This window comes from Zymoseptoria tritici, chromosome 12, assembly GCF_000219625.1.
Source record: "Zymoseptoria tritici IPO323 chromosome 12, whole genome shotgun sequence".
NCBI classification, from domain to species: Eukaryota; Fungi; Ascomycota; class Dothideomycetes; order Mycosphaerellales; family Mycosphaerellaceae; genus Zymoseptoria; species Zymoseptoria tritici.
The window spans coordinates 921,898-945,768 of NC_018207.1; the positions used below are offsets into that span (position 1 = coordinate 921,898).

General features: G+C 53.6%; 10 protein-coding genes across 10 annotated transcripts; 6 read left to right on the top strand and 4 right to left on the bottom strand.

Annotated features, from left to right (window-relative positions):
• Positions 1–1,624: 1,624 nt before the first annotated feature.
• On the top strand, positions 1,625–3,528 carry MYCGRDRAFT_101775 (uncharacterized protein; the record flags this gene model as incomplete). Its single annotated transcript, XM_003847918.1, has 4 exons — positions 1,625–2,248; positions 2,301–2,521; positions 2,581–3,142; positions 3,520–3,528. 4 exons carry the CDS (start codon positions 1,646–1,648, stop codon positions 3,526–3,528), a joined length of 1,395 nt encoding a protein of 464 aa, XP_003847966.1.
• A 100-nt stretch (positions 3,529–3,628) lies between these two features.
• Positions 3,629–4,126, bottom strand: MYCGRDRAFT_28900 (uncharacterized protein; the record flags this gene model as incomplete). The annotated part of the gene is made up of 2 exons (XM_003848072.1): positions 3,629–3,990; positions 4,066–4,126. Coding segments are annotated over 2 exons (423 nt in total), but the record flags the coding sequence as incomplete, so codon positions are not given.
• A 775-nt stretch (positions 4,127–4,901) lies between these two features.
• Positions 4,902–5,944, top strand: MYCGRDRAFT_77482 (uncharacterized protein; the record flags this gene model as incomplete). Its single annotated transcript, XM_003847919.1, has 1 exon — positions 4,902–5,944. The coding sequence occupies one exon, from the start codon at positions 5,009–5,011 to the stop codon at positions 5,942–5,944; it is 936 nt and encodes a 311-aa protein (XP_003847967.1).
• Positions 5,945–9,538: 3,594 nt separating this feature from the next.
• On the top strand, positions 9,539–12,941 carry MYCGRDRAFT_50401 (uncharacterized protein; the record flags this gene model as incomplete). Its single annotated transcript, XM_003847920.1, has 3 exons — positions 9,539–11,902; positions 11,972–12,263; positions 12,316–12,941. 3 exons carry the CDS (start codon positions 9,539–9,541, stop codon positions 12,939–12,941), a joined length of 3,282 nt encoding a protein of 1,093 aa, XP_003847968.1.
• A 565-nt stretch (positions 12,942–13,506) lies between these two features.
• Positions 13,507–15,663, bottom strand: MYCGRDRAFT_64294 (uncharacterized protein; the record flags this gene model as incomplete). The annotated part of the gene is made up of 2 exons (XM_003848071.1): positions 13,507–14,495; positions 14,934–15,663. 2 exons carry the CDS (start codon positions 15,629–15,631, stop codon positions 13,787–13,789), a joined length of 1,407 nt encoding a protein of 468 aa, XP_003848119.1.
• A 322-nt stretch (positions 15,664–15,985) lies between these two features.
• On the top strand, positions 15,986–16,753 carry MYCGRDRAFT_97103 (uncharacterized protein; the record flags this gene model as incomplete). The annotated part of the gene is made up of 1 exon (XM_003847921.1): positions 15,986–16,753. The coding sequence occupies one exon, from the start codon at positions 15,986–15,988 to the stop codon at positions 16,751–16,753; it is 768 nt and encodes a 255-aa protein (XP_003847969.1).
• Positions 16,754–16,994: 241 nt separating this feature from the next.
• Positions 16,995–18,009, bottom strand: MYCGRDRAFT_64297 (uncharacterized protein; the record flags this gene model as incomplete). Its single annotated transcript, XM_003848070.2, has 2 exons — positions 16,995–17,093; positions 17,152–18,009. 2 exons carry the CDS (start codon positions 17,788–17,790, stop codon positions 16,995–16,997), a joined length of 738 nt encoding a protein of 245 aa, XP_003848118.1.
• Positions 18,010–18,472: 463 nt separating this feature from the next.
• Positions 18,473–19,417, top strand: MYCGRDRAFT_77491 (SUMO-conjugating enzyme; the record flags this gene model as incomplete). The annotated part of the gene is made up of 3 exons (XM_003847922.1): positions 18,473–18,586; positions 18,643–18,803; positions 18,864–19,417. The coding sequence occupies 3 exons, from the start codon at positions 18,552–18,554 to the stop codon at positions 19,139–19,141; spliced, it is 474 nt and encodes a 157-aa protein (XP_003847970.1).
• A 433-nt stretch (positions 19,418–19,850) lies between these two features.
• MYCGRDRAFT_77495 (uncharacterized protein) lies at positions 19,851–21,857 on the top strand (the record flags this gene model as incomplete). The annotated part of the gene is made up of 2 exons (XM_003847923.1): positions 19,851–20,311; positions 20,369–21,857. 2 exons carry the CDS (start codon positions 19,908–19,910, stop codon positions 21,855–21,857), a joined length of 1,893 nt encoding a protein of 630 aa, XP_003847971.1.
• A 1,035-nt stretch (positions 21,858–22,892) lies between these two features.
• MYCGRDRAFT_50246 (uncharacterized protein) lies at positions 22,893–23,642 on the bottom strand (the record flags this gene model as incomplete). The annotated part of the gene is made up of 2 exons (XM_003848069.1): positions 22,893–23,185; positions 23,231–23,642. Coding segments are annotated over 2 exons (705 nt in total), but the record flags the coding sequence as incomplete, so codon positions are not given.
• Between the last annotated feature and the right edge of the window lie 229 nt (positions 23,643–23,871).

Below are 23,871 nucleotides of genomic sequence, written 5' to 3' on the forward strand. Positions count from 1 at the left end.
GGCAAGCAGCTAAAGTAGTATCGCCTAGAGCCCTAGGCTACAATCGATAGGCGGAGCAGTACGTAGCATATAGGTAGTTAGGTAGAGCATTAGCTACAATATTTGCGACCGGCGGACTAACAGCTAAACTGCACATTAGTCGGATCGTCTAGCGAGATTATACGATAGCTAACATAGATTAAGGAAACAATCCGACATTACGTACGCGTAACGCCTACGCAGACCTGCACATTTACTAGGCAAACAAGACGACGACGCGAAGACAAAACAGACGCGATAGGGCGAAGTATTTATCTCTCGGACATTAACAACGTTTAAACATATCGCATCGACATTAACAACGATCGCCTTCTACCGGTCTAGCCTAATTATCCTCTTCCGCATCTACTTATTAATTACTACCTATTTAGGTGCGTATCGAGCCTAACTAGTCGCTCGTAGCTACTAACATCTAAAGATTAGTATATGCTAGCAATACGAAGAGACCGTCGAGCGCAATCCTCGCAAAGGAACTCTCTAGAGAGTGCGCTAGCATGTCCGACGCTAGATAAAGGTACTACTATCGAGCACCTTCCTAGACTACGAGTATAACAACGTATACGAGATAGCAGCTCCTCGCCCTAGGGGAATATACGGCAGCCGCGCAGGCGTCGGCGATAGGCGCAGCGCTATGCTAGAAGACGTCCGCAACCGAAACCCGCTATCCTACTACGCTACTATAGCGTAGCTAGTACGCGAGACTATAAGTAGATACCTCGCGCCTAGGATTCCGTACTACGAACTAAAGCTTACGCACACTAGGAACATTTAGAAGAAGGCAGATACTATTTAGCCAGGCAGCTTAGTGTCGCAAAGGCCGGAGTACAGCGGAAATGCGCTAGACGGCAGTAGAGTTAGGCATAGAGAGAGACGAGAGCTAAGCGTTAGACGTTAGTTAGTTGCTATACTACCGGCGGCTGCTAGGCGTCGAGACCTAACCCCGAGTGCTAATATAAACGTCGCTTTAACCTCTTTAGGTCGCAGGTCTAGTATAGCTGCCCGCGCTTAGCGGGAGGTAGAGGATAGAGTAGTTAGATAGCAGAAGAAGGAAGCCCTAATAGCACGTATAAACGCATAGGCTTAGTCGAGTACCCTACGGTATAACTAAGTGTAAGTTATATAATAGCTACCTTCGCCGGATAGGTACAGACGACTAGTAGCGCAAAGGCGGGTAGAGGTAGTGTTATATAAAGGGAGGATATAATACGTCTAGAGGTCTAGGAGCGGCTAGAGATTCCCTTTTAGGCGACTAAGGTGCGGCTATTGCGATTAGGCGGAAACAAATTATATTAGATTAATTTTACAAGTTATACGAATCGTTTGCGGGTATTAGACAGGCGTTTAGACTAATATACAAGTTTTCAGATTTTAGCTAACCCTCTATTACCTAGTTCGGCTGTTGCGCTCTTAGACTATACAGGAAGGCGCCCCCGAAGGGGATTAGCGCCGCCAAGTATAGTCTGTGCGTCTGAGACTAGGAAGCGGGGTCATTCGGACATCCATCTATCGCCGCCGCGCCTCTCATGACATCCTCGCTCGTCTTCCACCACCAACCTCACAATCACCATTCCTTTCGACACACACCACACTAGAACACCCTCCTACGATGACAGACTCACCCTACCAGCGCATCCCGCTGGATCCGAAAGAACAACCGATCCTCGACCGCATCCTCATCATCCGCGACCACCTCTCCCTCCTCAAATCCGATCGCAGCACATATATCAAGAGCGCAGACGTCGTCAAGTACTATGCGCAACTGGTGGAGCAGGTTGAACTGCTGAACAAGATACGAGTAAACAAGCGCGATGAACAGAATCGCGTGGACACAGTACTGGACGACTGCTTTCGGCTTATCTCGCTCTTCTTCCTCACGATTGGCCGCAACCGCGAAGCACCGGCAATTTACTCATGTGTCGCAACGGTGGATAGATTACTCAATCACTTGAAAGAGGCTGGGTTCTATCTTCCCAGCGATTTGACCAGCATCAGCGACCACCTTGATAAGTGGGAGAAGACCATTGAGCGGGATAGGAACCAGCACTCTGAGGATCTTCTCACCCTGCTCAAGGCACGGATTGATCTCTGCAAGGCGACACTGAAAGATCTGCGGGCGCCGCTGAGCAAGATGGACAAGGATACGATGCGCACATACGAGAAGCTGGTGTCGATTTTGCGGTCGCTTTCAGCGTGCAACACTCGGTCGAAGGTAGGACGAGACAGCCTGGCACGACTGGTGACGTATTCTAACAAAGGTATAGTTCCCATCGAAGGAAGTCAAAGAGTACGAAGACCAACTACACGAGATCCAAACCGAGCTTCACGCCGATGCCCCGACTCACGAAGGCAAGAGTGCAGAAGACGTGTACGCTGAAAGACTGGCTTTGATCCAGCTCGCCGACAATGTGGAGGAAGATGGGACGACTGTGGCAAAGTCTCTGCTCGCGAGATGTCTTCTGTGGGCAGAAATCATCCAGACGAGGTGAGCGGCAATTCATGAAGTGCGAGCAGCTGGAATGTAAACTGACAACGGAATGATAGAAACGGCCAAGTCGAAGAACGATTCAGGGAGCTATTTGAAAAGCTTCTAAAGATCAAGAATGCCCTCGAACACATGAACCTCACTCAAGCATGGTCACTCCGAGAAACAGACTTGTACGACTTCCAACGCCAGCTCGATCGCATCGACGACTCACGTGTGGGCGGCCAATTTGTCGATGCCGAAGGTAAGGGCGGCGATCTCCACGCCCAGCGAACGCTTCTATACCTGCTGCGCAAAGGCTACGCCTTCATCTACACGTACATGATCTCTTCCGAGCCCGTGTCGGAAGCCCTCCTCCCAATCTACAACCAGCTGCAGACTCTGAAGAGATGCCTCGAGGAAGTCAAGCGCTCTGGTGGAGTCGACAGCCCGCGCGAGCTCTACCCTTACAGCATGAAGCTTACCTCCATCGACAACATGCGCAAGGACGGGAAGTTCATGGTTGGCGAGGACGTACCGGAGGGACAGGGAAGCGTTACTGCTCTGCTGTCCGAGTGCTTCGAATTGGCTTATGAGTTGAGGAATGATGCGGATGAGAAGTCGGACCCTGCTGGTGGTCCGGTGCAGGAGCCGAATGGCAATGGTGCAGCGCAGACTGCTTCATGATTGCAAATCTGGGCGGATGGAATTGACATTGGCGACTGCGAGGCGTTTTGGAGTGCAAAAGGGTCGACCTCTCCTGGACTGAGCACAGAAGTGGGCGGAGAGAGACAAAGATGTCGGCAGGCAGCCCTGCGGCAGAGAGAGGAGAATTGTATGAGCTACGAAGAATACGAGCGTCTGCAAAAGACGATGGCAACAGAACGGATGCGGTATCAGTCCAATGCGTGAGCGCTCTCGAGGAGAGAGGTCGGATCTTAACGAGCAGAATCTTTCAACTATCGCCATTTATTTCTATCATCCTCCGATCATTCCTGAGCCGAACATGGCACTGACAGCTAACATGAACGCAGCATTGACCTCCACCCACCGAACTCCCTACCCCAAACCCTCAACCTCAATCCTCCCTAACACATCCCCACCCTCTTCCTCCTCACTCCCCTCCCCATCCGCATCCTCAAACCACAACTGACTCCCGTACGAGATACACAATTCCTCGCCCTTCTCCACATCCCTCAACGTGCGGTACACCACCACTTCTCGGGCGAGATCCCTCGTCCATCCGACGTTTTGGTCTCGGGAAGAGTGGTTGAACATGGAGCCTAGACCGAGGATTACGGCTTGTGTGGCAAGTGCTTCACCGTTTGGGTGGGTGAGGGTCCTGGCGGACCGTGGCCAGTTGTAGGTGTAGTGGTACAGGGAAGTGTGAGCGATGTGTTTGTCGTTCTCCGCTGGGTCGAGAATCAAGACGGGACATATGTCGATCAAGGTTCCTCGGGGTATGGAGTTCGTGGCGAAGACTCCGCGACCTGGTGTTCAAAGTCTCGTTAGATTGTTGTTCGACAAATGTGATTTTGTGGGGTTTTGCGATGGACGGGATTTACCTTTTGGTGTGTTGAGTCTGAGTTCTAGATGTGGACATCTTTGGAGCGAGATGGAGTCTTCTGTCGAGCCTGGAGCAGGCGCGACGGTCATTGTTATTGTGAGCGGCTCATCGAATCAAGCGATGGTTATCTCTTGGTTTTGATAGATGACGACCAGGAATTGCGAATGGTTGTAGCACAGAGCTCGTAGTCTCAGGCGCACAGACCCTCTTGGCGAGCACTAACCTCTTCGAGCGCCTCGCCTGAGAGGGTCTGAGGGCCTAAGCCGGATTTCTAGGAGATGTAGTGCAGCACGCGACAGCGCAATAACAACGACCTTTTTTAAAAATCCGGCACTGTAACTTTGTAGAGCCGAGTCTTGCGATTCGAACGGCGTATCGCATAGAAAATTTAAGTATGTTTTGCGTGCCCTAATAGAGCTCGCATTTTCCTGTTTTTCGCCTAACAAATTAGAATTCTAAAGAATTTGCGCGAGCTCTATTACAGCTTTCGTTTGGCGTCGGATTTAAATAATTAATATACTATTTAAATCGCAAGACTCGGCTCTACAAAGTTACAGTCTCGGATTTTTAATAACTAGTTTCGTTATTGCGTTGTAGCAATTAGGGCCGAAACGATGCTACGCTTTATTAAGGTGTAAATTCTATACTAATGCTGCGCTCTATCTCCTAAATTCGGCGTTCGGACCCTTAGACCACGAACAGTAGGCGTGCGAATCCGCGCTAACTGGGCGTGGACTGAGGCACTGAGACTACAGAGCTCGAAGTGAAGTCGGATTTCTGCAGTCCAACCCTAACCTAGATCGATCGACGACGGGTGCAGGAGCTATCGTCGGCCGAATGAGTTCACTTGAACTTCACCTTTACGTTCCGTCGTCAACTCTGCTATTTGCAAGCACCTCGCACAATGATATGCTTTCCGTCATGACAAGAGTCCCACAGTCATGGCTCTACCCCAACGAGCTCGCGCCGGCACCGTGAGCGGCCCTCACTCCATCTCCCTCAAAGTCCTCCGCCTCTCACGCCCGACTCTCGCCGTACAAACTCCCCTCCTGTCCACCGCATTCAACAACGGTCTCGATATCCCTGCAAAGGCGTCTCTAGCCTACCCAAGTGCCGATCAGAATTCAACGTTCCCACTCACGCCTCTTCTCACCCTTCCCGCTTCGTTCGGCGCCGCGTACGTGGGTGAGAGGTTCACTTGCACGCTTTGTGTGAACAACGAGCTGCTGGCTGAGGATAAAGCGAAGAGCGTGAGTGGGCTGAAAGTCTCGGCGGAATTGCAGACTCCTACGTTCAGCGATGCGGGCGTGGCGTTGGAGTTGAAGTCTGCTCTGACGAAGAAGGAGGAGGATTTGAGTCCGGGAGATACACTGCAGTATACGCTGTCCCACGAGCTGAAAGAAGAGGGCCCACATGTCCTCGCCGTGACGGTGTCGTACACTGAAACCTCGCACACGGCTGAGGGAGGTGCGAGCGGAGGACGAGCGAGGACGTTCAGGAAACTGTATCAGTTCGTTGCTCAGCCTCTACTCGCTGTGCGGTCGAAGATTACGGAACGGCAGAGGAGGGAGAAGGATGCGTTGCGGCAGTGGATTTTGGAGGCGCAGTTGGAGAATGTCGGGGAGGTGTCGGTGGTGTTGGAGAGGGTTTGGTTGAAAGAGGAGGATGGGATGAAGGGGCAAGATGTCAATGATAAGGAGGCGGTCGTGTTGAAGCCGAGTGATGTTGAGCAGGTCATGTTTCTGGTCGAGGAGGAGGAGAGGTTGAGTGAGCTGTCTGCGAGGGTTCCGCTGGGAGAGTTGAATGTTGATTGGAGGAGTGCGATGGGAGAGAGGGGAGGGTTGACGACTGGCACGTTGTCTAGCAGGCCGAGATGAGGGCATTTGATGCAATCGAGCTCAGTCTGGCGGCTCCGCAGACCGTGTGGAGGAAGGGTGTTCCAGGACATGGTGGAAATGGTCATTGAGATACTGGTTTTGCCAGCCAGTATGTTGTGATCGTCTCCTCTGGTCTCCCTATGGATATTCTCAGCGACAATCCAAGGAGGCTTCGCAGGGAGCACCTGGCCTGATACTGGCAGACCATGGCCCACGCTTCACATCTCATGAAATGGAGATCGATCGAACGTGGACACCATTGCAGAACATGTGCCAAACTCGGCCGCAACGAACAAACGCATGCAAGAAGATCGGCGTCGACCACCCTATGGACTTCCCGCCGTCCTCCTCACCAACCCAGATACGTCATCCCGCCCTCCCTCCTCGCACAAACATACATATACCCCACCAACTTGCCCAATTCTCAGCACAATCCCTAGAGCCAGTTCCAATGCTGGCTCAGCCGTACAGCGTTAAGAAGCGCGGGTCACCTGTCGAGAGCGCTGGTAAAACAATTTCTTTGTGAAGGGGTGATATGGCAATTTGGCCAGGAACAGCGGAGGATTATTACATACCTTACGGTGGGGAATTTGTTGCTTTGATCAATAGTAAACCAGCCAAACCTTGAGGGGGGAGGTGCCGTATATTGGGTAAATGGGTTTCTTTGTCCTGCGATTATCCTGAGAGGGAGAAAGTGGTTTTTCTTTTGCATCGCTCAAGAATTCCGCGGTTCAGAACTCGCTCATGGTCTCATGTTCACTCGAACCTGCGGTCTGTCTGATGAATCGAAACCAGCCCACAGGGATGAGCTTACGCTTAATGGTTTGATTGTCCCATTGCATCTATGCCGGGGTTTTCTTTTGCTCTTTTGCATGTGACACATTATGGGCGAGGCTGGAGGACGAAGAGGGCGGAGATCGAAGAACTACTTTTTTGCCGAAGGCGTCAATGCCTTGCACAACATGTTTTGTGTCTGCCGCATTTATGGCAGAGAGGGACTTGCTGGCTGGACAAGACGAGCAACTTCAAGCCACGCCAGCGTACATGAGGCATCGGCGAAGGGAGCAGGAAGGAGAGTTCCTGAATTATTTCTTTCGAGACAACCTAAGGTTCGCTTTGCACATTTCCAAAGTTGGCAGATCCGATGCTCCAGAGTTCGAACACATATTACAGAGGAATTGGAAACAATTCTATCGTCAATACGAATAGCTCTCCACAAGGCTTTCAAGGCGGACGCACAGCCGCATTGATGCTCAGGAGAATGGGCAGACATATTGAAGGTTGCGGACTGAGAACCTGATGCCCTTAGCAGGAGCAAGCATGACTTTCTGATATGAGTAAGGCGGATTGGGGGCGCTGAATCAGTGCGGCTGTTGTCCGCTGACTTGTCATGCACGATATGAACGCCATGCCGTGAACCGTTTGCTTGCGCCATGTGGTCTCACCAACGGTCGATCAGGGTCCGCGGTGGGGATGTTGTGAAAAAGTGTTATAGGCCACGCGGTTGCGTTCTGTCATGTTTCGATCAGATGAACGGCCGAAATGCTTCAGATCTATTGCCGTGCGTGATCGACTTTCTCAAAATGCGCATGCTGCGTGGTCTGTCTTCTAAAGGCGTATTCTGCATAAGCAGCTGACCAAGAAGTCGGCATATACCGTAATAGTGCTAGCTCAACGACAAAGTGAATTGAGTTTACGCTCCACACAAATTTCGTGGTTCGTGGCTTGTCCGTCTATTTTAGGCACAATCTTCAATACAGTTGAGGACGCCCTTGGAACATAATCTCTCGAGGATGCAAAGTCCATACCTTACCCTCGTGCTTCGATCGAAGCTCACCATCAGCACTGACAGCGTTATCCAGCCACGACCAGGTCCAGCCGTCCGCATCACGGCTCGCAGCTCGCATCTTGACCATCGCTGGGCACGTTCGGCGCCAGCCAAACCTTTTCCCCAACTTTAAGCATTTCTTTCGGTATGATGAAACAGGGGCCGACCACGCAGGTTGCACAAATTCACGGCAGAGACCACGCGTTGAAACAAGACAGTCCATCAATCAAAATCGTCAAACGACTCAAGTGCCGATAAAGTTGTAGATTGCGGCTCGGTGTATTTTCTGTCGTGCAGGTTGCATATGCAGTAAGGATGGGAGTTCTGAGACTTTTTTTTTGATGAATTATGCGAGCATGCCGGGATATGACCTCAAGTCTTTGGTCTTCACCGCAGTGCTCCCGAGAGAGCTTGTGCAGCCTTGCAGGAACAGCTCATGGACGGAGCTTGGGGCCGCGCTTACTCTTCACAGGGGCAGCTTTGGGGCCAGGGTTGATGTGGTGATCATGACGCCGCTGGGTGGTCTGAGAGTGTTGTGCTGAAGAATTGAGTGGTTAGGTCTCACAGTGTTGCTCCGGCTGACATGAACGAACGATGGGAAGGCATGTCTGTTGTGTTTTCCAGGATAATGTCCGCGGACTCATCGTGTCACGATTCGTTTGACGCAGACGCGATCCATATATATATGTGTATGCACGCTTATGCAGTGCCACGCGGGTGCTTTTGTTCCTGCCGAGGAGCAGGGAATAAAAAGTTTGAGGCGTGTAACGCGAAGGATGTCGGCTTGTGAGTTGAACGTGGAATACGAACTTAGCGGATTGCGTCCCCTCCGCTATCAGGGGTATTCGTGTGCGGGTCTCGTAGCGGTGTTTTGTAGTAAGACCCGTATTCGCTGCGCCTCTGCATGATCGATATTGAGTCCAGGTGTCCTCAAGCAATCGTGTGTTCAGAGTGAATTGCATCGGAATACATGGACAATAGAAAGCATGTCATGGACGTGAGAACTGTGGAGTGAATGCCACGCCACGACCCCCCTTCCCCTCCTTTGTTGAGGTAGGGGAAACCTAGCACGCCTGAGAACACTATCCACTCTATTCACCGCAGATTCTCCAAAAGGGTTCGTTGCACATCTATCTTCGACATCTGAAACGAAGAATATCTCATTTTCGGACAAATCATGCGCGAGAAGCATTCCATAGGACCATCCCGCGGTCTGACTCTGCTATCTTTGCAGATTGTCGCTTAAACTCTCCAAGGCGCTCGGACGTTGAACCCTCGTCGACACCGAGCTCGACCTGAGAGTTTCCGTAGAACACACTCTTCCTGCACACAGACACCGGGCTTCGTTGCGCATCTGTCTTCAATACCGACATTGAGACTCCAGGATTCGACAGCATCACCAGTGACCCGTCCCTGCCGTCGTTGGGATTCCTCGTGCCACGGTATACACACCCGCTCGGTACCAATCCACGTGTCGGACTCTCGGCCAACGTCAACCCATTCCACGCCGTGCGACTAGGAAACGACGGATCGCACTACACCGCTGTGCCTGGCGTGTTACCTGTTGAGCCTCCTGGAAGAGCACAATCACGTACCTGACATTTGACAGCCGATTGTTGACTGCTGTACGCCGTACCACTCCACTGCCGCTTGAACTTCGGTTCGAGTACCGCCTATTCATGCAGTAAACGCCTTTGTCCGCCAGACTCGATCCTCAGCACCGTGCAAAAGCACGGCTCGCCTCTCTCCCCGCCTCCACATCTCCAATGGCTCCCTCCAGGTCGAGCACGAAGCCGTCGCAGGCTTCAGCGGCCTCCAACGGCGACACCTCCGCACCACTGGCCGACTATTTCTTCATATGCGGCATTGAATCGTCACAGGTATACGATGAGAAACTTGCCAACCTACAAACAGCAGCCCCGGTGGAGGACACGATCGACGAGGACCGCGAACTTGAGATTGACGATACCCGGCCCACAACCCCGGGCTCACCAGAGCATGGTCCACGAATATCGCGGTACAGCTTTGAGGCGAGAAAGAGCGTGGGAAGCATAAACTTGGGAGAAGAGACCATATCCGCAAGCAATCGTAGCAGTGCAACAATACGGCCATTGAAGATTGGAGGATCTGGTTTGACAGACGATGATTTCGACCAGGTGCTTAAGAAGTTTGCCTCGGACCGGGACAGCTTTCTTGAGGACATGCACATTGCAGCTGGTACCGTCACCACTCAGACGCAGAACAGAAAAGCGCGGCCGAAGACGGTTCGCATAACTCCGCATGAGGAGAATGGAGGCATCAAGAGCGGCGTTGGTAGTCTTCGGAGAAGATTGTCGACGATGAACAGCACGAAACGAGCATCCTCGGTCATGAGCAAGTCGTCTGCGAGACAGTCGAAGCGATTGAGTGGATACAACTCTGTGATACCATCACCGCAGCCGTTCCAAACCACGCCAGACATGCACCCGCTAAAGCGGAGGTACGAGCCGGTGCTCCTCGACCGGTACCCTACAAAGCACATGGCCGACGAATCGAAGCGACGAAAACCTTTCCCGGATTATGTGCCCATGTTCACCTTCCCGAACGATGTCACAGTCGTTTCGTCAGACGAGAGGCCGCGGTCAACATGGCACGGCTTCGCCATGACCAACTCGGACAATAGCAAGCTTTACGGTATATGTGTGATCTTGTGGGTGCCATTGAATGAGTCGGCGTCAGAAGCGCTCGAACGACAGTGCGAAGAGTGGAGGAGGGCGAATATGAGCAATGAAGAGCGGGAACTTGCGAGCAGTCTGGGCGAGAGATTGTCGGCGGAGCGAGCAAAGTTGAGCAGATTATTGGCAGAACTTCCGTCGGTTGCTTCGGAATCAGAGGCGCGTGAGATGTTGGAGGATGAGATCAGTGCTGTTGAGGAGAAGATTGGACTCATGACAGATCTGCTCAGACCGGTACGACACGGCGCTGCGTCGAAAATCGATGGACTGACGGAAGGCGATACTGGATTCTGGATACCGCGAGCATACGGCATTCTTGGGAGGGATGGAACTCTGACTGGATTCTGGAAGGAATGGCTGAAGACTATGGTCGTACCAATGACGGGAGGCGCAGTGTTGCGAGTGCCTCCCAGCTCACCGAAAGTCGGACTTTGGCAACCGCTGGAGCGATACATCTGTAATCTGTGCATAGAAGCACTCAGTCCGATAACGTCCATCACGCAGGTCGAGGTCGGCGTTCGAGAGTTGCGGCTATATGCTCGGAAAGAGGCCATCAACGAGCTTCCAGGATCGCGTGGTACAGATCTTTACGCTCTGTTCCGGTGCCTCACGATCCCGAACATCATCACTCTCTTCGAATACGCTCTGGCCGAATCGCGGATCATCCTTCTCTCCTCCCACACATCCATGCTGCAGCTTGCAACATCGGCACTGATCAGCCTCATCTACCCTCTTAAGTGGACCGGTGTGCTTATTCCAGTCTTGCCATACAGACTGATCCAAGCGCTTGAGGCTCCGTGCCCGTACATTGCAGGCGTGGAGCGACGGTACGAGAAACTCGAACTTCCAGACGATGACTTCTGCATTGTGGATCTGGATCAGAACACCATAGAGAGCACCGAGCCGCCCACACAGCTGCCGAGACCCCAGAGGAGAAAGCTGCAAGCTCTTCTGCAAGCAGCAGCTCCTCATCACACTCGCTACGGTGTACCGACAGGACCTCCTGCATACGCGGTCGAAACCTTCCCATACGATGCCTTTTCCTCCGAGAATCCTCAAATCTTTAACCCGAGAGCTACGCCCTCGACTCTAGCCGCGTACGTCAGCGAGAGTTCGACGACATTCGGCGATTCGTCTAGCCTCCCAGCTCAGTCGCGTGCGCCAGTGTTCAATGCATTCCTTCAGCAACGACCCGACGCGTCAAGGACTGCTGGCAGCGATCGACCCTCCACCAGCTCGACTGGTGGTCACAGCCAATCATCGGGCGCGTCACCGCCGAATTCGTCAAGATCGCCGACATCAGGATCCTTCCCGAGTGTTATTTCACGAAATGACTCTGGCTACACTCTGCAATCGACGCTGCGAGAGAAGCGATCAGGTCATTTCGCAGACACGCTCAAGAGGCGCAACTCTGCTGTAACCTCGCTCTTCAATGCACGTCACCCTCTTCAAGACAAGACTAATGCTCCAGAACAGTATGGTCAGTTCGCTCTCGATCGCATGGGAACCATGCGTCGCCCTTCGGCGCCAATAGGTCACCATCCGAGTATGTCGACATCGACTCTAGGCGCCCCATCGCACTACGCTCCTAGTGTGTACGCGCCGAGTACGATGGCTGCCAGCACAATCCTCCAACCAATGACGATCCAGCCTGTCCGCGACGACGAGATGACGAAGTGGGCGGAGGGCCATTGCTTGTCCAAACGCACTCCAGACGGAAAGACGCCATGTAGCATCTGCGACGAGCGATGCGACGACAGCATGTTCCGCTGCAGTGGTATGCATCCACTCCAATCTATCCAAACTCAAATTACTGACCCCATTCCCAGGCTGCGGCATCGTCGTTCACGGTCGCTGCACCCCAGCCGTCTGCATCGTCTGCCCGGTCGCCTTCCGCGCCGACCAAGTCCGCGCCGCCTTTGTCCGCTGCTTCGCCTCACTGTTCTACACCTACCGCCGCTACATGCACCCGGCTTCCGGCGACAGCAAAAAATCCGGCCTCATCTACCACTTCAACATGGACCAATTTCTGCGCAGCGTACCTCACGGCGACTCGGATTACATGAACATGCTCCGGCAGACTCAAGCCTTTAACGAATTCATCCACGAACGCGAGGCGACTCGCTCAGAGGATCCGAGCATCAAGCTCTTCGACGAGATTATTCTGAGTAAACGCAACCGCGGCGGGAGGAGTCTGTTTTCAAAAAGCAGTACGAGTTTCTTGAGCGACACGAGTGATCATTTGTGGAGGAGTGCGGCGGCGACGCTGCCGAGTAGTCGGTTCCCGGGGGATGTGCGGCCGAGTTCGGGACGGACGCCGAGTAAACTGGATATGAGCTTGATGAAGGAGCCGAGGTCGATTCAAGGCGCGCCGAGGATTCAGCAGGGGAAGACGAAGAGGAAGCCGGTGGCGAGTATGTTGGGACTGTCGAGTTTGAAGAGGGAGGAGTCTTGAGGGCGTGTGATTGAAACGAGCGATCGTCAAAAAGGATGAGGATGAGATGGCACGCGACGATTCGCAGCGAAGAGGAGGACGTTGTCTACTCAATTCTTGCATGTCTGTGTACTACATTCGCTGCATGGGACTTTTTTTCAAGATTCGTTCTAGCGTAGGCGTACCACGGCGCATTTTGCATTGGTCAGAAAGTGGCGGAAAGCGGATGAAAAGCAGAAGAGAGTCTGCATTGGTGCGAATGGCATAAGGCATTGGATTGGGCATTTGGTTCTTGTATGGATAGGACTGGGACATTGTATAGAAATGGGTACGAGTTGTACGACTATGGCGAAGGGTGGCTTCGCATTGAAGGCTCGATTCTTGCTCTCCCTCACTTGCGTGGTCCTCGGGCTGTGTGATATGTAATAATGGCCCTGGATGTTTGCATGGCGGGCAGGTTCTGCGGTTTTAGCAGCGCCTTTTCCTGGCTGGTATGTGTTCTTCGCAGGGGCATTGGCTCGCAAAGAACGATGAACCGCATAGGTATGGCCCGCTTGGCACACGGCGTGCGACTGACTCGTTTCCTCAGAGCCCAGCTAGTCATCGAGACTGCCACGTTCTTCGATATCTCCGCGGACCGTGCTTGGGAGTCTTCCCAGAAGAGACAAATACCCTAGGCCTGCCGTGGAGCATGCACGTGTGCGAGTTGTGGTCCAGCTGCTAGCAGTGGTTCAACGGCTCATTGACCTACGGAGGGCTCATTGACCTACGGAGGGCAAGATGGGGTTCACTCATGGAGCAGCCATCTCGTCCGATCGACCGCTGTCATTGACCTCGCCCTTTCGAAAGACGCTTCGTTGTTCCGTTCAAGCGTTGCGCCCGATATTCCCTTTCTCCTTTTGATGAGTGTCTCTCAATAGCCTCAGTGTATCACCCACGAGATACAAACTTCCCGCGATCACAAGTTTCTGGCCAGGAGTCTTCTCCGCCATCTCACTTGCAGCTTTCAGAGCGGCCAACAGGTCCCGTCCATAGTCTCCAGTAGCCGCCAGATCCGGCATGACGTCCCTCACCTCTGCAATGAGCTCCGCAGAGCCCATCGCTTCGACCCAAGGCATTCCATCGACGGGTCCAAACTCCACCGCCACGACATTGTCGCCTTCCAACAGCAATTTCTCGAAGAATCCCGCGACTTCCTTGCCCTTGGTCATGGCTACGACCCAAGTGATAGGGTACAGCGAAGCAGATTCGTCCTCTTCGCGAGGAATGCCGCGCAGAGCCGAGACTTTATGGTTCAGCACCTCTGCGGCCTGCGGATTGTGAGCGCCGTCTAGCAAGGCGCGTTCCCTGCGGCCGGTCAGACTGCGGATGTTGATCCATTGCTGGCGGCCACGGAAGATTGTTCGTGTCACGCTTTCGGCCATTGCGGTTTGGAGGGACTGGAAGGTTTCAGTTTTGATACTGGACCCGGCTGGGCTGGCGTTCCCCGGACGTTGATCGTTGCGATTCGCAAGGCCAGTGGTCCAATTCAAATTCTTCAGATTCGCTTGAAACTGTCGGCGCGTGAAGTCCGCGCTTACTCCCTCGTTGTCTGCGTCTTGCGTGACGGCTGGGACAGGTCTGAATCGCAACTGCGTGGGGGTTGCTTCCGCAGCAGTTTCTTCCATATGTTCGTCTGTCTGCTGCGGAGGCTGCTCGATCGGCGTGATCGGTGTAAACGGCTTTGTCGTGGAACCGTCCATCGGCTTGCCGTCCGCAGTCTCGGTATCCAACATAGGGTACTCTGGGGCTGCGCTCCGTTGCTCGTTGCCGTCCTTGTGAGCTGAAGACTCCAGGCCTGAAGTCCAAGGTAGTCGCACGTACGGCTCGCGAGTTGCCAGACGATCATTGGAATCCAGCCGGTCCAGCCCTTCTAGCGCCGCCTGTGTCGCCACGGCTGCTACCATAGCATTCGCCTTCACATGAGGTAGCCAACTCTGAGCTGTGAGCAACTCGCAAATTTGGCAGCCATACTTGAAGCTGTTCAAAGTTCGAGTCCCTGCCTGCTTGAGTACTTCTTTGACCTCGGGAGAATTCGTGTGATCGTATACAAGTCGTATTGGAGGCTTTGCGATTCCAGCCTTTTCTCTGGCGATCTCTTCGATGGTGTTGCCAAGAAGACCCTGGTGATCCATACCAATCTTCGTTATCACCGATACAAGTGGCAGCGGACGAGGCTTCTCAGTAGTAGGGAAGCCATTCTTATCCACGTATGGTTGGCCAAGGATGTTCGTCGCATCCAGTCTGCCGCCAACACCGACCTCCACGACTGCAACGTCAAGCTTAGCGCGAGTAAAGATCTCGAATGCGGTCGCCGTCAACAGCTCGAATTCGGTAGCTCGAATGTCTGCCTCGCGGTTGCGATCCAGGACGGTCTTCTCTACTGCATGAAAAAGTTCGGAGCTCACTGGTGCCATGTCTCTGCCTCTGTAGTTGCGGAGCCTGATACAGTCCCATCTGTCAATGAGATGAGGACTTGTGAAGCTACCCAGTCGTAGAGGCCTATGACCTCGAGATGCTCTGTACGTGGAATCATTGTACACCTGCAGCATCTGCGAGATGTACGTGCAGACGGAACCTTTCCCATTGGTGCCGGCAACGTGGATCGCTCTCCATGGTGTCGGTGTGTTGTATAGCAGGCGTGAAATACGCTGCAGTCCGAGTTCGATCATGGCATGGTTGAGGTCGGAAATGTCTAAGAGAAGATGTCGTCGTGAGATGGACGAAATGTCGTTCATATCGACCGTTATTCTAGTCCGGAGATAACACGCTTAGCTTCCGGCACTTCCCCGCTAACGCGTCGCGTCCAACTCGAGAGACATCATCGCAGCGGTTCCAGTTTCAACCATCCGAACGCTCACCAGGCCCAGACCTCGAGTCAAAGAAAAATGTTCTCCATCCCGGCGCCCTCCTCATCACCACACTACGATCCCTTCGCGCCCTCTCCGCTCTCCCCACGAAGTAACAACATCTATGGCGGCCGACGCCACCAGCAAACCCACCACCAGCAACCGCGAATCGATCCCATGGCGACGACAAACGAGAATACCGTGCCCAACACGAAGCCTGAGCCCGCGAATACAACGTTCATATTCTCCGCTCCACCACCTCCGCGACGAGAAGTCTCCGACCAAAATCTCCCATTCGCGCAAAGGAGGATCAAAGTCGCGCCTCCAGTCGCACGAGCGGGAGATCTGAAGGAGAAGCGAAGAGGCCAATTCTTGAAGAAAGTCGAGCGTGGGAGGGAAGAGGAGAGGTGGGAGAGAAGAGGAGACGACATTCTGAGGATGGACTTCATGCAGCGGCAGAGAGAATGGGAAGCGGCGCAAGCGAGATCTGCGGCGGCGCTGGCATTGGAGGAGTCGGCTTATGAAGAGGAAGAAGATGATGAGATGGATGGAGGAGAAGATCGCATGCCGGAGACGATAGACTTGCCGACTTTCAGCAGCAGTGGACTTGGGAGTCAGATGCAAATGTCTTCGCAGCGAGGGCTGGCTTCAAGTGCACCGCAACAGCCACAAGTCGAGCTTAGTGATGAAGACGAGATTGATCGACTGATTCGCGACGAGGATGAGGAATTGGAGATGTTGCTTTCGTACATGCCTACAGATCAAGGCGACGATTATGGCACGGCAACTGGACATCAGCAGGCAGGCGACGATGGCGACAGTCTGTGGAGCGACGATGCGGACTACGACGCACTGTTCTCTGAGGTGCTTAATCAGGAGGCCCAGATGCAGCAAGCTCACCAGCAGCCAAACGAGACCGCAGACGTGGAGATGGACATGAGCTGAGGGCGCCGCGGAGCACGACTCTTTGTGTGTCCAAGATATGACTTTAGCATGGCGTTGGTGGTGGTTTTGGCAGGACACGATGTTGTCGAATGCCACGGGCAGAAATCTTGTCTTCCTGAAGAAGAATGAATGAATGCGGCGTGCTCCCGTCGACCAGCATGAAGCTTGCTTCCAGATATGTGGGTATCACAGATGTACACATTACGACAAATTAAGATCAAATGTTCAGCATTCCTCCAGCTCACTGCGTCGGACAGCCTTGATCTATGTCGCCCAGCGCTTCTTGCGCGGCACTCATGTCCCCCACGAGATCCGGTGGTGGAGATCCGGCTGCTTGCATCTGCACATTTCATGTTAGCAATCATCGATTCGCACGAATCCTGGCCCTTCCAACATACCTTCTGCATCCTCTCCACAATATACTCCCGATCATCCTCATTATCATCACTGTACCCCTTCCTCTCAAACCTCCCCACAATCTCGCCCACCAACTTCTGCTGCTCCTTATACCGCTCCAAATCCTCCTTCTTCTCCCTCTCCGCATTCTTCTCCATCCACGCTGGGAAATTGTCATGAAGCTCCTTCATCGGCTCGTATAGAATCTCTTTATTCGTCAAGTGCGCCATCATGTTCATAAGCATGCTATTGAAGTCGCCTTCCTCCCCGCCCGCTCCACCCATTCCACCCTCGGTGAGCTCTTTCATCATTTGTGCGAGGAGATCTTCTTCGGATTGAGGACCGGAGGCGGAGGCAGTGGAGGCTTTGGCTGTGCTGTCGGAGGCTTGCATGCGTTCCATTGTGCGGCGGATGGTGGATTGGAAGTCTTCAGGGGTGTCCTTTTTCGTCGAGGAGGCTGTAGGTTTTGAGGTGGATGGTGCGGCGGGAGGTTGAGATAGTGCTTCGACTGCTTTGCTCATCTGGTCGGCGGCTTCTGGATCGCTGCCTGCGGCTCCGGCGCCGATGAGTTCTTGCATCATCTTTTCGAACTCGGCTTGCATGTTAGGGTTGGAATCGAGCTCGGACATGAGGTTTGCCATGCTGGCTTGGAGTTGTTCGGCGAAGGCTGGATTGTCGACGATCGGAGCAGAGGCATCTTTGGACTCGGTTGTCGTGGGTCTGCCGGGTCCGGATGCTGTGGGTGCAGAGGATGATGTTGTGTTGGCTGTGGGGGGAGCAGGGGAGATAGATGTGGCTTGGAAGGAATCGAGGACATCGTCAAGGTCGTCAAGATCGTCTTCATCTGGATCCGGCGCGTTCGCGACCTGCTGGGGATCTTGGTCGGCCATCCCAACATCTTTGTCGGCCATGTTGTGAGGTAGGTGGGGTAGAAATGTGAGATTACTCGATGCGATCTGATGCAACCAGCCCTTGTTGGCGATGTTGCTGTCTTGAAGATATCAGATGCCAGTCAGATGATCGTCAACTGGAATAGCACTAGTGAAGTTGAAGTGAAGTCGAAGTGAGCAGGCGAGGTAAGATCACAAGAAGTGGACTCTGGACTCTTGACGACCGGCTTTTGGAGGATATGAGCCGCCTCGGCATGCTTCGACCAATCAAAGGCCTCCTCAGACTTCTAGACCAGTGCGCCTTCCGCTTAAGATGTTCTGTCACATGTTTATGCAGGCGCCAGTCACGAGACAGACAACAAACGCTTCCAGAATTGTGCGACTTGACATCTCCTTCATTCACTCGCTTCAACACTTTCTCCCTCGACAGGACTACATAAGCCGCGGCACCTCCCTGAAGCACTCTTGCCTTTTACAAAACCTACCACATCAACACATCACGCCTAGCCAACATGTCGTTGACCACCGCGCGATTACAGGAGGAGCGGTACGTGCTGGACACATTCGCATGCAAGTGATGACATCTTACTGACAAACACACAGCAAGCAATGGCGAAAGGACCATCCTTTCGGATTCGTCGCAAGGCCAATGAAGACACCACAAGGCGCCCTCGACCTCAAACGCTGGGACTGTGCGATTCCAGGCAAAGACAAGACTATCTGGGAGGGCGGACTCTTCAAACTCGAAGTGATCTTTCCGGATGGTAAACATGGTCAATTTGTATCACCCTCGCTCTCCGCTAACCACGGTTCGCCATCAACAGAGTACCCCACGAAACCACCAAAGTGCAAATTCACGCCTCCACTCTTCCACCCAAACGTCTACCCATCCGGCACCGTCTGCCTCAGCATCCTCAACGAAGAAGAAGGCTGGAAGCCCGCGATCACGATCAAGGAAATATTGCTGGGCATTCAGATGCTGTTGGACGAGGTCAACCCGGACTCCCCGGCGCAAGCGGAGGCCTACAACCTGTTCAAGAAGGATCGCGCGCAGTATGAGAAGCGCATCAAGTCGGTGGTGAAGGATAACCCGGCGCCGTAGAGGCTGTGGGAGACGCAGCAAGACGACACGAAAATCACGAAGGCTTGAGGAACGGGCGGGATGGTTTGCTTTCTGGATTTAGCGATGGCGCTGTGGGTGTGAAAGGAACGCGGGAAAAGTATGAAGATCGGGCGGCACCTCGGTTCTCTGGCTATGGAGCATGCAGTATTTGCAACGAGGGCTCCCCACCTATGGCAAATGACAAGCCTGCATTTGAGAAGGGTCCGATGCAATGAGAGGAGGGAGGATCGACTACTCCGTGTGGCAACAACATGTGCTTTGGCCGGCATACCAACGGCTTGAGAGGTTTTCTTGCTGCCGAAAGGCAACACTGCTCCTGCCACACGATACGGAGAAGCGCATACCGGACGAGGATGCGGAAATGCAAGCCTGAACGTTGAGTCAAGGCGAACAGCGGACTGTAGACTGCAGACTGTCTTTGTCTGCTGGGCCTGAAAAGGCTCGACCTAGCGATAGATCAGATGCTGCAATGCTGCAATGAGAAAGCCAAATACGATGTCTTCCTTTTCGTGCTGCTACGGCCGTTGATATTTTGCTCACTCAACATGTCGCTCATTCTCGTACCAGCTTCCGATCTCACGCGACGGCCCGCGTCATCTCCAATTAGGCTTTTGGCGTCTGTCTCGACATCATTCCTTTTGTTTTCGCGATCACAACTTCTTCCTTCAATAGCTCGAACTCGGCATGTCGCATACAATCCGTTGGCTTCTCCTTGAAATCGAATTATAAATCAACACACGATGCGATGATACTGAAACCCTCGCCGCTCCTTCTTCGGACGGCATTTCCTCCCTCCTTTGCGGCGTTCCCGACTTCGAGTCTACGGCAGAGCAATGCGAGTTGGATATGTCGACAATGTTCGCGAACAGACTGGTCAGCACAGGGACTGGCGAAGCAGAGGAGACTTGAAGGGTTGAGGCAATATTCAACGACCAAAGCATGGAGGAACGCCGAGCACGCGGGAAAGACGTGGAGGCAACGGGTCAGGACATTGAACCCACAGGAAAAGAGAAGGGTTGCGATTGGAGTGACAGTGGTATTTCTGGTTGGAATGGGAGCGCTGGCATTCAGTCCGGCGGCGAGACATGTGTACATCGCTGGAGAGAGGTGTGGAAGGGTGGGAGTATGTTTGGCACTGAACATTAGGGAGTGAGTAATGGCACCAGAAGGACAAGATTCCGTGATCGGGACTGACACGGCCAACAGCTACATCAAGATCTTGAAGCGAGCCGATTGGGATGACCCACAATACGAGAAAGACCTGTCAGTGGTGCATAAACGATGTGCGGAACGAACGTTGAAGGTTATGGAGAAGAATGGCAGCATCTTTATTAAGCTGGGCCAGCATTTGACCAGCTTGAATTACTTGCTTCCGTCGGAATGGTGCGAGACATTCATACCCCTGCAGGATAAATGCCCGGTCTCCAGCTATTCCTCCATCGAAGCAATGGTCAAGAAGGACACGGGCAAATCGCTCGAGGACTACTTCTCGGAATTTCCAGCAGAACCGATCGGAGCTGCCAGTCTTGCTCAAGTCCATCTTGCTCGCGTCCGCGAGACGGGCGAGAGAGTTGCCGTCAAAGTGCAACACCCCTCACTCGACGAGTGGGCTAGTCTCGACATGTGGCTCACACGCTTCAGCTTCCAAGCACTCAAATACTGGTTCCCAGAATACGACCTCACCTGGCTCAGCGAGGAGCTCGAAGTCTCTCTACCCATGGAGCTCGACTTCCGAGAAGAAGCCAAAAACGCCCGCCGCACAAAAGAATATTTCTCTCATCTCCCCTCCCATCCCCTGATCGTCCCTTCAGTCCTCTGGGCCGAACGCCGTCTCCTCGTCATGGAGTACATAACCGGCCACCGCCCCGATGACCTCGAATACCTCGACGCAAATGACATCTCCCGCGATGAAGTCTCCGCCGCGTTAGCTCGAATCTTCAACGAGATGATCTTTGGCAATAACGCCCCTCTCCACTGCGATCCACACGGAGGTAACATGGCTATCCGCCTCAATCCCTCCCGTAAAGGCCGCCAAAACTTCGACATCATTCTTTACGACCACGGCTTATACCGTGACATCCCCCTCCACCTCCGCCGCGCATACGCACACATGTGGCTCGCGGTTCTAGACACCGACATCCCGGAGATGCGCAAATATGCCTACGAAATTGCGGGTATCGGCGACGACGACTTCCCCATCTTCGCCTCCGCTATTACCGGCCGCGACTTCTCCGTTGTGACATCTAACATCGTGTCCGACCGCAACTCGCCCGATGAACAGCGCAATATCTCGGACGCGCTGGGACAAGACTTGATCGAGAAACTCGTCGGCTTACTCGCAAGGGTACCACGCGTTATCCTCCTGATTCTCAAAACGAACGACCTCACCCGCTCGCTAGACGAGAATCTTCACACGACTCAAGGCCCGATGAGGAGTTTCATGATTCTGGCCAAGTACGCGGCGCATTGCGTATGGGAGGAGCGCGTGGAAGAAGTGAGGAAGATGGGGAGTTTGTGGTGGCCGGGGAACTGGGCGAGACTGGGCATGGCGGCGTTTAGGTATGGCAAGGTGGCGGCCAAGTTGAGGGTTTATGAGCTGTACTTGGGATTGAGGGCGAGGTTGGGGTTGGGCCAGGTCAAGCCGCCGGTGGAGATGGGCGGGGGTAGTGGTGGTGGTGGCGGGGTGGAACAATGAGGGGCGTGGAGCGAGGAAGAGTGAGATGGCATCGGTTACAGCACGGAGCGAGCAGCATGTTTAAGCTTCCGCTTTCGGCTTCTATAAAACTAGTAGGTGAGGAAGCCTACGGTGCCTACTTCGTTTTCAAGGAGATTGCATTTGTGTTGCCTACGATCGGCTCGCAATGTTGGCTACTGATTCTCCACGTTGGCAACGCCATTCCCTTCGATGCCAACTTCGTTTCGTTGCCAACGCCAATCGATACGTTGCCTACGTTGCCTTTGTGGTCTCTACACGTTGCCAACGCCATTCCCTTCGTTGGTAACATCATTCTCTACAATGTCAACGTCATTCGCTCTGTTGGCAATATTATTCGCTATGTCCAAGGTCTATTGCCTTGTTGCCTACGTTGCCTAAACCCTTTCTTAACATCGCCTACGCTGCTATAGTTCTACCCGACTTTGCCAACGCGGTTCGCTACGTTGCCAACGCTATTCCCCACGTTGCTAACGACATTTGCTACGTTTGCCGACGTCCATTGCTATGTCGCCTACATTCCCTACGTTGCCAACATTCCCTACGTCATCAACATCGCCTACATTGCCCACGGCTTTCATCCCCATCACCCACGAGTCGAGTTCACTACGTTGCCAACAGATCCGCTACGCCGTTGCCAACAAACCTGCTACATTGCCAACGCTACCTAACGCTGCCTACGTTGCCTACCTCCTTTCTCCAAGTCTCGCGGGACGTTGCCAACAGCACTGTGCCTACGAACTACCAAAAGACTCCACCAATTCGGCACAGCAAACATCGTCGCACAAACGCAAAGTCGCTCTCAAATCCCACTTACCAGATCAACGCCGCACGATTCGCACCACCACTTGAAAAATGACTGCACAAATTCGTATCGGACAGGTCTTGATCATCGTATAGACATCATATAGACACACACACGCTCAATTTCTCCCTCTTAGCACGAAAAAATCCCTCTCCTTCCAAAACACCCCTTGCATCTCCTCCTTGTCTCTCGCTCATCCCGCCTCTTTCCATTCAAACCTCACCATACCCACCCCCTCTTCCTCGAAATCCACTCTGCATCCCCTCCAACATCCTCGCATTCTCCTCTTCCACACCCTTCTTCTCCTCACTCCTCACCTCTTGCGCGGGATTCCCAGCCACAACGGTTCCCGGCCTGACATCCCTCGTAACGACCGATCCCGCCACGACCCTCGCTCCCTTGCCGATCGTCCGGAACGGGAGGATAGTCACGTTTCCTCCCACAACGCAGTGGTCTTCCAACCGAATCGCGCCAGCTCGAAACAACCCTTGCGGTCCTTCCTGTCCTGGCGTCCCGCCGATCGTGTTTCCGCCGCCGGAATTGCCACCACTACTGGATGCCGACAAGTCCTCCAATGTGTAAAATTTACAGTCCGCTCCCACAATCACTCCATTCCCGAGGTATATTTCCGCGGCATCTTGGAAGTAACACCCGTTGTCCACAACCACGTTGTCGCCGAGATGGATGTTGTAGCCGAGTTCGCAGCGGAAAGGCGCGAGGACGACGCTGCGACGGCCACTGCTGCCTTGTGGTCCATTCATTCGTCCGACTCCTCCTGCCGCACCTCCGTTCCATCCGTCACTGCCAATTTCTCCTGATCCTGACCTCGCGCTCGGATGGAGGATCGTGCCGAATAGTCGACTTTGTTCAGCGGGACTGGCCATCGAGCGGGCTGTGCAGGCGTCATTGTAGGATTCTAGCGCGCGTTTGCAGGAGATGCGGTCCCGTAAAAGGGAGTCGTCGATGAAGTATGCGACGGCTTCGCCGGTGAGGAGGCGGGCTTGGGGGGTTTTGGTGCCGTTGGAGAGGTAGGTCAGGCCTCGCCGTGGAGTTGGAGTCGTTCGGTGGGTGAGGGAGTGAGAGGAGAGGGAGGAGGAGTAGTGGCTTCGTGGAGCGGGGGGAGGGAGGGAGAGAGGCGCGGAGGGTGGAGGCGGAGGTGGTGGTTGGTGGTGTTGCGGTGGTCCGGGTAGT